Genomic DNA, 13,789 nt, shown 5'->3' on the forward strand with positions numbered 1-13,789 from the left:
TGCTCTAGTGGTGTCATTAAACAAAACAAACGTTATTTTATTTGGTCCTGTGGGCATCCAGTTTAGAGGAGTTTCACTGTATGATACATGTTCAGCCTGGGGGAAGAGCTTCACGTATATGTTGTCAAATTAGTGATACCCAATTAATTGGAGAAGACACAGGATTGTGCAGCTGTTGGCGAGGTTAATTAAAAAGATATGAACTCAGTCATTTGGATCTATCAATTACAGCAGTCGGAATCGGGCCACAGATGTACCGAGAGATCAACAGTGCAGAACAATTGTTTAATTGCTTACATGCATTTCACGACAGGGCAGTTTAATCACTTTGTGCACAATGGTGTATACAGCACAAATGCTCAAGTACAGGTGTAACAATCTGATGGAAATCAGATACGGTAGTTGTTATAATACAGAATTTATTGTGGTAAACAATTATATTAATATTATGTTAATAAAGAAGTTAGAAATACAATTTATTGTAGTTTTTCATAATACAGAATTCATTGTGGTACAAAAAAAGAGAGAATATTATGTTAATAAAGAAGCTAGAAATACCCCACCATCACCCCCAAAACCCCAATAAAACACACACACACACACACACCACTCATAAAACCCCCACAACAACCAAACACTTCCATGAATAAACACCAAGCAAGTAGGAGGTGAAATTATTTTTAAAAGGCTTTTACCACTTCTTACTACTTACCACCACTACCACTACCACTGCCACTGCCACTGCCACTGCCACTGCCACTGCCACTGCCACTGCCACTGCCACTGCCACTGCTACTGCTAATGCTCCTATTACTACCACTACCTAATATTAATACTATTACCTACATACACACACCAGATGGATGCAAGCATACATCCCTTTTTTTTCTTTTTTTTAAATTAACAAGAATAATGGGAACATATTTATTTTATCAAAGTAACTTAATTCCTTTGAAGTTCAGTTCAGCTACTGAAATTTTCAAATAATTCACAAGCATATGAAAATGATAAACCAGATTTTCTTCATGGAAAGCTTTTGATTAACAAAATTCCTCCATTTCACAGCAGAATGTAAACGTTATCAGAACTCAGTCTGTGGGGTAATTTACACACACCAACATAAGAGAATTTAATAAGGAACCCCTGCCAATAACACTTCTTTGAAACAGCTGTCACAATGTGCAGTCTTTTAAAAACAAATGTCACTGGTACATGTATTTGGTAATGCAATTAAAAATACATGTATATATATTTATTTATTTTTTAGTTCCTAATACACCCTATTCCAATCAAAGCAGACAAAACTATTGAACTATTTTTAAAAAGTAGTCATGTCATCCACCATTTGCACATTAGATAAGGTATACAGGGGACAATATTTCAAAAAGTTAGCTAACCGGAAGTCAGTTCACGTGAGTTTTACTTAGGTAACCGATTGTTCGGTTATGTGAATATAGTTCTAGTAACCAATGAGTTATATATCTATAGACCTACCTAACTGTAAACCACTTGAACTACGGTCCTATGCTACATTAGTGGTTCAAATGTATTAAAATAATAAACTGATTTTCAATTAAAAATTAATTGTTCACCACGTAACCCAATTGGCGGTTCACGTGATTTTAAAGTTGCATGACCGAACTGTGAATTAAACAACAGTTCTCGTGAAATATTGTGCCTTGGTTTATATTTGTATTAATTTAAAACCTATTATATTTTAAATGGAAGAAAAAGATAGACAAGGTATATATTAGACCTCACTGTTAAGGGAAACTATTACTCTCAACCCCGGCCCCTCCATATTTACTCTGAGATTAATTAGCATGTGAAGTTACCGGTATAATATGGTAATATCTTAAATGGCTCTATATCCCCTTCCCCCACCACCTTTCCTGTCATGGACGGAGGAGCCAGTCAAGGCCGGCTCTTGTGCCCACGACAGGCGTGCACTACAACAGCTTGTTCTGAATGTGCATGTAAAACCCTATGACCTGACCTAATGGCTCTATATAGTCTAGGGGCAGGATGTAGCCCAGTGGTAAAGCGCCCGCTTGATGCGCGGTTGGTCTAGGATCGATCCCCGTCGGTGGACCCAATGGGCTATTTCAGCCAGTGCTCCACAACTGGTGTAACAAAGGCCGTGGTATGTACTATCCTGTCTGTGGGATGGTGCATATAAAATATCCCTTGCTGCTAATCGAAAAGAGTAGCCCATAAAATGTGTTGAGTGCATCATTAAATAAAACATTTCCTTCCTACTTCTAGACTTTAGATTTGAAATATTTGACACAGTCCTTGTTATTTATAAAAAAAAAAAAAAATATGGATAATAAATAAATTATTATACTCGCGTGTGAATCATACTGATTTTATGAAACTCATGTCAAGATTCATGTATTACCCTCACTCTCGCAATACAAGAATCCTGACACTTGTTTTGTAAAATCAGTACGACACACAAGCTCATTTAATAATCTCTATGTATTGCAACAAAAGCGTGGAAACAAGATCTCAAGTAGTCCAAGAAAAATTCTTTAAATTATTGTAACGCTCAATTTTATAATCTAACCTTTGTGTTTCTACATAACAATATATACTTATAGATAACAATATGTAATAATAAACATGCCTGGATATTAAAACAACAATAATAAACCACCTCAATAAACTTTAAATACCTGGTGATATAAAATATGACAAAGAGACAAATGTAATTACACTCCAATAACAATGGGCTATATAGAGTGCTTAATTAAGGATTGTCTACAAACATGTCCTGTGTCTAAGCCTGGGAAACAACTTAATGAATTTATAGACTGGTCACTGTTCTGCCTGCACTGTATGTATTTGCCTTTCAAGTGCAATAGATTGGGTGTGTGTTACAGGTGTGTTAATTGGAAAATCTCGTTGTGTGGCTTTATTCCACGCTGACCCAATATATTTGTTGACCCGTGTGGCAGGTAATTGGCTGTCACTCACCTGTGATGGCATTCAATTAAAGCAGGTAAAGCAAGTCAGTTAATAAACACCCACTGATAGGAAAAACCACTGATACAATCTACAAACACCGGTACTCAAGGCAGGTGTGGCACAGTTAATTTTATAAGATTCACACAGACATCTTGATTGTATTTATTATAACCCGTTCGAATGGCTGTCTCCCATCCCAGTTGTCCTATATAATATCTCAGACAAGAATCTTTAAACACTAGAATTCAACTTTGTTAAGTACAAACAAAATGCAAAAACAAAAAATCAAAACACACACCACCAATTTAAAAAAAAAAAATGAATGATGTCTTCTGAAGTCAGTAATATACAGACAAAATAAATAAATAAATAAATAAATATAAAAAAAAAAAAAAAAAAAAAAAAAAAAAATAATAATAATAATAATATGAATGAATGAATGAAAAAATTAATGAATGAATAAATAGAATAAAAAAAAAAAAAAAAAAAAAAAAAAAATAACTGCTTACCATTTCCTCTCACCCATAGAACAAAACAAAATAATTGGTTTATTTAAATTTTTATACCAGCCTTGGTGGTGTTGTGGTTAAGCCATCGAACATAAGACTGGTGGGTATAGGGCTTGCAGACAGGCACCGGCTCCCACCCAGAGCGAGTTTTAACAACTCAATGGGTAAGGTGTAAGACCACTACACCTTCTTCTCTCTCACTATCCACTAACAACTAACCCACTCTCCTGGACAGACAGCCCAGATAGCTGATGTGTGTGTGCCCAGGACAGCGTGCTTGAACCTTAAATTGGGTATAAGCACAAAAATGAGTTGAAATGAAATGAATGAAAATAAATTTTTATTAAAAAACCCCACTCATCTAGCACCATTTTGAAAGTAATTAATTTTGGTTTATTCTCCCTAAATGATCATTGGTTTAATAAATAAATAAATAAATATTACTGGTATGATAAATAATAATAATACTTAATTTAAAAAATATATACATGTATATTGCGTTTAAATTATTATTGAATAACAATTACATGAATACACGAAGAGTTTAGGTGCAAAACGCGATATATCCATTTTTAAAATTTTCAGTAAAAGTGATTTTTTTAATTGGCGTACATGTATATAGCATTTTGATCAAAAACGGGATTTACCCAATACAATTTCATAAGGATCAATCGCGTTTTGCGGCAAATCAGCAGGCCTACGATTAGCCCTTACTGACATACAATAATGGCTTTAACTAAAAACTAGAAAGAAAATGGTTTATATCCGCCTAAACTCTTCACATGTACCACTATGTATATCAAGTTAATACAATTATAAATAAAACTGTTCATGGTTTAAAGGGACTGTCCTGAGATTGCAGCCATTGTAAGATGTTTACAATAACAGAGCCTTGTTGGTGACTACTATTTCATACTAAATACATTTTCATGTTTAGAATACCAGTGTCTGTATATCGAATGTGTTTGCAGTTGTACACTAATGTTTGTATCACTCAGGTTTTACTTTAATTCATGATATATATTTTTTGGTACGTACGAAATTATTGGGAAGTAAAATCCGGTCTGGGCTACTACAAGCATTAGGACAACAACAAACACCTTGTAAATACAGACACTGATATTTTAAATAAGAAAATGTATTTAATTTGTATGTAACTTCATCGAAAAGGCTCTATTGGTCGGAAACATTTTACAATGGTTGTAAACTCAGGACTGTCCCTTTAATAATCTGCTCACCATTACTATATTTAATAAACTACATGCTACATGTAATAATATCAAAGATGACTTTTTACATACTTTACTCTAAGCATGTGCATTATATGAAAAATGTGTAGTGTGTCATATTGCAAAATAGGTACCCTGTATCACAATACAAACATCTCATAATATTATTCACCACAGCATCAACAGTACTTTGAGGAAGGAAATGTTTTATTTAACGACACACTCAACACATTTTATTTACAGTTATATGGCATCAGACATATGGTTAAGGACCACACAGACAGGATAGTACATACCACAACCTTTGTTACACCAGTTATAGAGCACTGGCTGTAACGAGAAATAGCCCAATGGGTCCACTGATTATGATTGATCCGCACATCAAGAGAATGATTTACCACTGTACTTTGAGGAAGACTTTTAATAATTGTAAAAACCCACATGATGCAAGTAATAGTTTATTATATATTTAAACCTCAGAACATAATATGAGTTGCCTATGTCTACTAAAGTATATTTAATAATATCACTTACTTCCTTTTTCACAACTATGAATAGAGAAGTTGTGAGAACCAGTTAAATTAAGCCTACATGTATAAAATGGGCAGAGTTCCCCACTGACATCTGACATGAAATATGGAAATTACCGAACATGTCGTCAATACAGGTAGGGTATATCATAATACAGCTATATTATTCATATGCAGTTAACCAATATTTGTCTATAAAACTATTAAATTATGCGATATAATTTGTACTGGTTTAATCCTAAAAGGTTCTGTGCAGGAGAATAGTATGCAAATAACTGATCTATGCTATAAACAGATATGCAATAAAGTGGATTCGACTGCAGGTAATACCGTGCATCACCATCATATAGTCACAAGATGAGTTTAGTTCTGTAATTTAGTCACACATTATACACATTAACAAATGCATGAAGTAGAACTGCTATATCTTCCGGTTTACTGAATTTTACATCCATTTATGTTAATATATAGGTTTCCAGATAATTTTATTATTACACTGGCGTCATAAAATATAAGCTGTTTAAGTCTTACATTGTGTTAATGTTAGTTCTATTGCTGCATGTATTGAACAAAAAAGTGAAGAAAAGAGGGAAAACATGAATAAAATCAAAGAACATGTAACATTTTCCTCTTCTGTGTTTTTTTTAACTGAGCTTAAACTGGTATATAAACATGTACATCATTTTTTGTCATTACTGTTACAGATAATCATAATGGGCTGACTTTACAAAGCCTGTTTTACACACGTGTAACTACATACAATTATGATGCTTAAACACCTGCATTTAAGGAAAACAGGCTTCATAAAGTTGACCCAATATGATTCGGTTACAGTACTATAATATTAACAATTAAGGTGAATTTTACAGATCGGCACAGTTTATAACTTAAATATGGTGACATAATCAGAACTGTTATTTATTTATTTAAAAAAAAAAAATATATATATTAGCCACAAAATGTATTACATGTAGCAGACCTTTTAATCATAAAGAGAGAGAAGCAAATTGTTGTGACATCACCAACTACACAGAAAGTGGTGACCTATCACTATCCGTACGTAGTAATAATGAAACCTCTCTATTATGATCATTTATGCTATTTAAATAATTTTCAGTGATTTAATGTTCTATATGAATATCAATTTCCAGTGTGTTATTTTATTTTATTAAAAAACCAAATTTGTTTGTTATTAAGTTAAGAAAATGTTTAACCCATGCATATGGTGATTTGGTGGGTTTTGTTTTTTACTAAATAAAATTTGAAATGGTTTTATAATGAAACCAAATTATTTATGTTTCAAGTATTCACATACATTTGTACCATATAATCTTAGACATTTTTAAATCCACAGAAAAAAAAAAATCTAAATTAAAAAAATCAATCAAAAATTGTAAATCAAATACAGAATGCATAACACAAACAAGACTACTTCTTCCCAATATGATATGAACAACCACTGTTGATTTTTTGTGCACTGCAGTAGCTCTCTACAATATGATATGAACAATCACTTTTTGTTGCACTGCAGTAGCTCTCTACAATATGATATGAACACCCACTGTTGATCTTTTTTTTGTTGCACTGCAGTAACTCTCTACAATATGATATGAACAATCACTGTTGATCTTTTTTTTTGTTGCACTGCAGTAGCTCTTTACAATATGATATGAACAATCACTTTTTGTTGCACTGCAGTAGCTCTCTACAATATGATATGAACAATCACTGTTGATCTTTTTTTTTGTTGCACTGCAGTAGCTCTTTACAATATGATATCAACAACCACTGTTGATTTAGTTTTTTTTGTGCACTGCAGTAGCTCTCTACAATATGATATGAACAACCACTATTGATTATTTTTTTGTGCACTAAAGTAGCTCTCTACAATATGATATGAAGAACCACTGTTGATTTTTTTTTTTGTGCACTGCAGTAGCTCTCTTCATAGAAATTCAAGCCGAGTTGTAACTCTAATAGACATGTACATGTTATCTATCCCATGGTTGGCTGATCTTGCTGCAATTAGTTGCTTCCTCATCAAAACAGAACAAGCCTATCCATGATACGGTTACAAAGAAAACCCTCACATGCACTCATCCCCAACTGACACAAATTCCTGCTCTACGTTTTCTTGTTTTCTATCCTCGGTGAACTTGCCGCGAAGTCCTGAATGACCGAAAAGCATCTAGCTTTCTCTTGCAGCACATGGCTTTGACACATGCCACTGGGTTCCTTGAAAACACTAGATACAGCTTATTACATATTTTCCTATTTCCACTAGCTCTTCAAACAGAAAGTTAAAATAGTCTGATTTTGGCGAGAAGTATCATATTATGTTTACTCATGTACGCCCATGCAGGAACATTGATATGATGTCAAGTCCTAATTCAGACCATTATGGATAACTGTTTGTGCCAAAATCTAGAACTTTTTATTAACATTACTTCTATTCCAGAAATAAAATGGAATTGGAAACGTATGTTTTTATAGTCCTGATGGATTTGCCAAGTATTATTTTAAATGTCTGCTCAATTTTAATGCAATTGTAATTGGTGGAAGATATGCAGTGCCAGTATGCAGCATAAAAAAACTGGCAGGAAGGATTAGGGTGAGAAAATCTGTAGCTTATGTGTAATATCTACTGGAATCAGTGGAAATAATTTCCAATGGTGTCAGTGGAAATTATTATATACCACTGGTTTCAGTCAAAACAATATTCACTGGTGTCAGTAGAAACAATTAAGTTCTACAGGTTTTAGCAGAAACAATTTTGACTGGTGATAATGGAAATTATTAAATTCTACTAGTGTTTGTGAATATGATTAATTTCAACCAGTGACAATGGAAACGATTAAATTCTTCTACTGATAGCAGAAATGATTAAAATCTACTTGTGTTAGTGGATATGATTAATTTCAACCAATCACAATGGAAATGATTAAATTCAACTAGTGATAGCAGAAATTATTAATTTCAATTGGATCAGGTGATAATGGAAATTACTAAATTATACTAGTGATGATGGGAATAGCTAAATCCTACTAGCTTTAGGTGAAATACTTAGAATCTGCATGTTTAGTGGAAACAACTTCCCCTGATGGTAGTGGAAATTATTAATTTCAATTGAACAAGGTGAAAATGGAAATGATTAAATTCTACTAGTAATAATGGAAATTAATAAATTCTACTAGTGATAGTGAAAATTATTAATCTCCTCTTGTGATAATGGAAATGATTAAATTCTACTAGCTCTAGTGAAAATAATTAAAATCCACTAGTTTTAGTGGAAACAATGTTTTCTGGTAGTAATGGAAATAATTAATTTCCAATGGTGTTAGTGGGAAAACAAATTCAACTGCTGTCGGTGGAAATGTTTGTTAAAAAAAAGTCTGGACATTTGAAGAAAAAAAAAGCAGGTCAAAATCCCACCAAGAAGAGTTTTAATTGGTTATCACAGTACAGCATATAAATCAAACTGACCACACTCACGGATAATGCCACCACACTTGTGACAGACATGTAAGTGCCCACAGCTCTATTTCAAAAACCCACTGTCAAACTTAATGACAATGGAATAAAGAACAAAAGTGTCCTTGTATTAGCCAATCAAATGGGCATTTTTATCTGTCAGATTCGTAGCTTAGGTCAATGGGAATAACTTGATGACGGATAATGAAAACATTAGTCAGTCGGCATCAGAGAGGAAAGCCCCAGTCAATTCCAATTACTGTAACTGCGTGTTTTCACCCACTGTAGGAACCCTCTCGGGATCGCGGGGATTGAGACAAACGTCCGACCCGAGATCAAAGCTTTTAGTGTTTATGACAATAATAGCTTTTTGAAGAGTACTGCAACGCTGCAATACTGCCACAATTACTGTGCTCATCTGGCATGACCTGCCCCGTGCACAAATGAGCGGCTATTAGAAATCCGAGCCACGGTGTTACACGACTGGTCTAGTGAGGTGATCAAAGTGGCTTTGTTACACTCTACTACCGGCATTCTGCATGGCTATATATACAACATGTGACTATATTATCATTGGCAAGATTTTTTTTTTTTTTTTTAAGAAAAAGAAAAAAAAAGCTCAGTGTTTGTTTATACATCCAGGGAATATTTTGTTTTCAAAATCTTGATTAGCGATACATATTTCTAGTCAATTGAAAATTGATTAGCAACTACTGTTTAATGTTTTAAAATTGTGTAGCAATCTCTGAAACTTGCGTAGCAAATCACAACAAGATGCTGAACAAAATGTTCCAGGACACCCCAGTTTTTGACAGTAATTTGTTTGAGATTGATTATGCATAGCCTGAGGGGGACATGGTGGCAATGGCTTTCCCCAATCTCACCTATTTTGTTTTCTTCACTACATTATATTTTTTTTGTCACCCTAGAACATGACTCACAGATAATGTGATTATAGCCCCCTCAATGTGGGTGCCCTCCACCACCCCCCCCCCCCCCCCCCCCAATATAAAATCCTGGCTTTGCCAAGTGGGAGTTCAATTGTATCCAAACAGCTGAAGGAAGATAAAAGTCGTTGCAATTTTTGTGCTGAAAATGCAAAGTTTCAATCATGATATCTGAGGACAGGAGACAATACATATTTTTACATAGATTTCAACCCATTGTTCAATTATGAAAATTATAACTGTATAACAGATGAGTTATCTAAGCCTAACACACTTGTACTATGCTATAATGACATTAAAAATGTATTTTAAACAAATTGATTTTGCCATGAGATTATTATAGGTTTTGTTTTGAATTTTTGGAATAAATGAATACATTTCTGATGATCCTAAGTTTTCAACTTCCTATGCATATAAAAGCCACAACGCTTGCCAATTCAGTCCCAATTCCAGCTAATCTATTTCAAAAGTAACTTAAATATAGATCCTATTAAAAGAAAAAACTAAAAACCAAAAATCCCTTTAGTAACAAATGATAGAAAAAATTATATATGGTGGCCTTTTTTTGGTGGTCGGGGGATATGACCATAAGGAATTGTCATTAAAGTGACAAACCCTATTTATTAAACACTATACTATGTACTTTTCACTATTAAAGCCATTTCTGATTGAAATCAGACATTATTTAGATTTTAGATTATCCATTTCCATACATCTGAAGTGTTTCTGGTCATCCTGGTGTTTCTAATACTACAAAATGAAGTTTTTATATTTTTAAAACTGCATGAGCATCTGAGAAGTAATGGTTATGAAGACAAGCTTTAGTCTACTTTTTAAGGGTATTTCCGCATTTCAACATCACAGACGCTTACAAGTTTCACTCTATTGTAACTTTATCCAAGGGTGTTACAGGTTTGTGGATTAACCAAACCTAGTGTCCATTTTTGTTGAAACCATGGTCTGTGACTTTAATATATTAATATAAAATTCAACAAATAAAGTTATAAGCACACTAAAACAAAAATACACATCTGTCCTGTAACATGCATTCAAATGACATTAATATGGCAAATACAGCAAGGAAAAATACAATGTTCTTTGAAAATGTATATACATTGTATACAGCCAAAGAAAATACATTAATGTTCTTTGAAAATGTACGCAAGTAATATCCATGACTTTGGTTGAGTTGGATGAAAATGTCAAAATTCTAATGAATTATTGTGTTTGCTGAGAGAATAGGAAAAGGTGTAACTTGTTAATATACGAGCCAGTCATCAGAAAGTCAAAAAGTGTTCGCAGGTGTTCCCGTTGATCAGGCATGGCAGTGCGCAAATCTGTACCTTTCTCTTGTTTGTCTTTCTAATATAAGTGTAATGTCCAACAGATTACATACAATACGTTTTGTTGTGTATGTGTATGTACATGTTTTATTTTTTATTTCCAACTGCTAAATTGTTTGAGTAAAATTAATACAATGACCTCTGTTCATAGTGCACTGCGAGTGTAATAGGCCATTTTCAAGCAGATATATTAATATACAACTGTGTATTACAGATATATAAATATGTATTATAACTATACAAAAGTGTATTATGAATATATAATTACAAACTTTCCAAATTTATACGATTTACTGTATTCTGATTGGCTGACGTCACTAAGAAAACCAAGCGTTATCCTTCCATAAACCTCATAAAAATACGTCATCACGGAAGACCAAGATCGAAATAACCGCACAACACCAACAGTCACTACACGTAAACAAAAGTTAATATCAAGGTCACTTTGCGATAGAAAAACACAAGACAAATCTGCACATGAAATTGTTTCATTTTTTAAAAAGAAGTTATAATAAAGATATATACACTGTTTTTGTTGATTCAATACTTATTTTTATTTTTAGCGGACAATTTCCAATAGTATGTATACATGTATTCCTACGCTTATTTACAGAACATGGTTGACGGTAAGAATGAAAGAAATTATTTTTGAGTGTTTTAAGGTACACTTCTTGTACTGTTTGTAATTATAAGAATTGTTTCTCATTTTTTAGGAATTTATCGATGTATAAAAGTCACAAATGTAGTATAAAATCGCTTCGCTACGCTACGCGATTTATACCATTTGTGACTTTTATACATCGATAAATTCCTAAAAAATGAGAAACAATTCTTATATAAATGTAATTATGAATTTATATAAATATGTATTATGACTACATAAATGTGTATTGTGAACTCATAAATATGTATGACTATATAAATGTATATTATGAATACATAAATATGTAATATAACTATACAAATGTGTATTATGAATATACAAATGTGTATTATGAATATATAAATATGTATTATGAATATACAAATTTGCATTATCAATTTTTAAAATGTGTATTATGACTTTTAATGTACAATTAGCCAACTGTCTACTATGATTAACTATGTCTTATGGATATAAAATGTGTGTTGTAAATTTACAAAAGTGTGTTATGAGTATTTTATATGGAATATTTTAAAATGGTAAACTTGTGAATATTCCTTCAGGGGCTGGTCATCATGTTGTGACTTGAAGAAACGTATAAACTGTATAATCTTTGAACCACAAATCATAATGATTTTTACCCGCCCCTAAACTGGTCCCTGGCAATGTCAGAGGTCAGATCTGGGATGGCAGTGCCTGAACCTACTTTTGAATATGGGCACGTAAAAATAGTTCCCATACCCATAATGATTTTTGTAGCAACCCCTGCAATTCACAAAATGTCCACAAAAAAATCATGCAGTTAAAAAAAATACCCCCCAAAAACTGAATATACTGGGTAGTTCAAGGCAAAACTATGCTATGGAGAATTAAAACTCCACAGCAATCTCCACAGCCATGGGCAATAGTTGTACAGTGAAATCTCTCAAGACCAGACCCTCTGTAAACCGGAATTCCCGCAAAACCGGACATTTTACAAAGTCCCTTTTTAAAAACCAGGACAGAACGTAACCTCTCTAAACCGGATCCCTCTAAAACCGGACATTTTTCTTGGTCCCAAGGGAGTCCGGTTTAGAAGGGATTCACTGTGTATAGTTGTAATAAAATTGACTAATTCTTTGTACAAAGAGGATCAAAGGACTCACCATCATCTCTGTCATCATCAGACAACTTATCATCATCCAGATCATCATCTTCATCGTCACTCTTCAGCAGGGAGGAAGGTTTGTGGAGATCTTTTAGGTGGCCATTAACATGCAGGTTCAGGGGCTTGTCTGCAACAAAAACAATTAAATAATATTTTACACATACCAGGCCTGGTGGACTCAAGACTAATAGAGTCTGAGAAACTAATGTCATGACAACGCCATACAAATTGTATGCGTGTGACATCATTAAAGATTGAGTCTGGACTCGAAAAGTTTTATAAGCACGGGCCCTGGATAACATACACATGTATTGATGTTTTATTTCATATAAAGTGGTAGAGTAACCTCCTGATGCAACAAACAGAATATCCAGATAACAGTTATTTAAAGTGGTGTTTGTTGTTTTTAAATGACACCACTATAGAGCAAACTGATTTATTAATCATTGGCTTTTTTGATGTTATTTTGTAATTTTGACAGATAGTCAGACAAAACCCCAATTTATTTTTTCATTAGCAACAAGGGATCTTTTATGTGAATTTTTCCAAGACAGGAATAAAATAAAATAAAAATAAAATATTTGTTTGTTTCTTTCTTTCTTCCAAGACAGGAAACCACATACCACGGCCTTTGATATACCAGTTGTGTTATGAAGTAAAAAACACACAATATCAGTGAATAAAACCACTGAAGGGATTCTATCATTGGACTGTAGCACCTCAGGCAAGTGCTCTATGGACTGAGCTAGACACCATGCTAGCAGTGGGCAGGTGCAGGGCACAACATTCACAGGAATCATCATTGGTCTGTTTGAGTGTCAGCTTACACAACATTACTTTCACGCCAACCACCACTCGGTTAGGTGGTGAACCGTTACATGTTCTAGAAGTCACTTTACCGTGCAAATATCAACAACTGTTCATTTTCATTTCAACTTATTTTCGTGCTTATATCCATTCAAGGTTCAAGCATGCTGTCCTTGGGCACACACCACAGCTA

At 33.5% G+C, this 13,789-nt stretch overlaps 1 protein-coding gene across 1 annotated transcript in view; it reads right to left on the bottom strand.

Moving 5' to 3' along the window:
• The window catches only part of LOC121375328 (dachshund homolog 1-like), a 124,373-nt gene that overhangs the window by 44,107 nt on the left and 66,477 nt on the right, over positions 1–13,789 (bottom strand). The window contains exon 5 of the mRNA XM_041502730.1: positions 12,788–12,916. Coding sequence (XP_041358664.1) covers positions 12,788–12,916 — 129 coding nt within the window. The remainder of the gene's footprint in view (positions 1–12,787; positions 12,917–13,789) is intronic.

The sequence above is a fragment of the Gigantopelta aegis genome, chromosome 6 (assembly GCF_016097555.1).
Source record: "Gigantopelta aegis isolate Gae_Host chromosome 6, Gae_host_genome, whole genome shotgun sequence".
Taxonomy (NCBI): domain Eukaryota; kingdom Metazoa; phylum Mollusca; class Gastropoda; order Neomphalida; family Peltospiridae; genus Gigantopelta; species Gigantopelta aegis.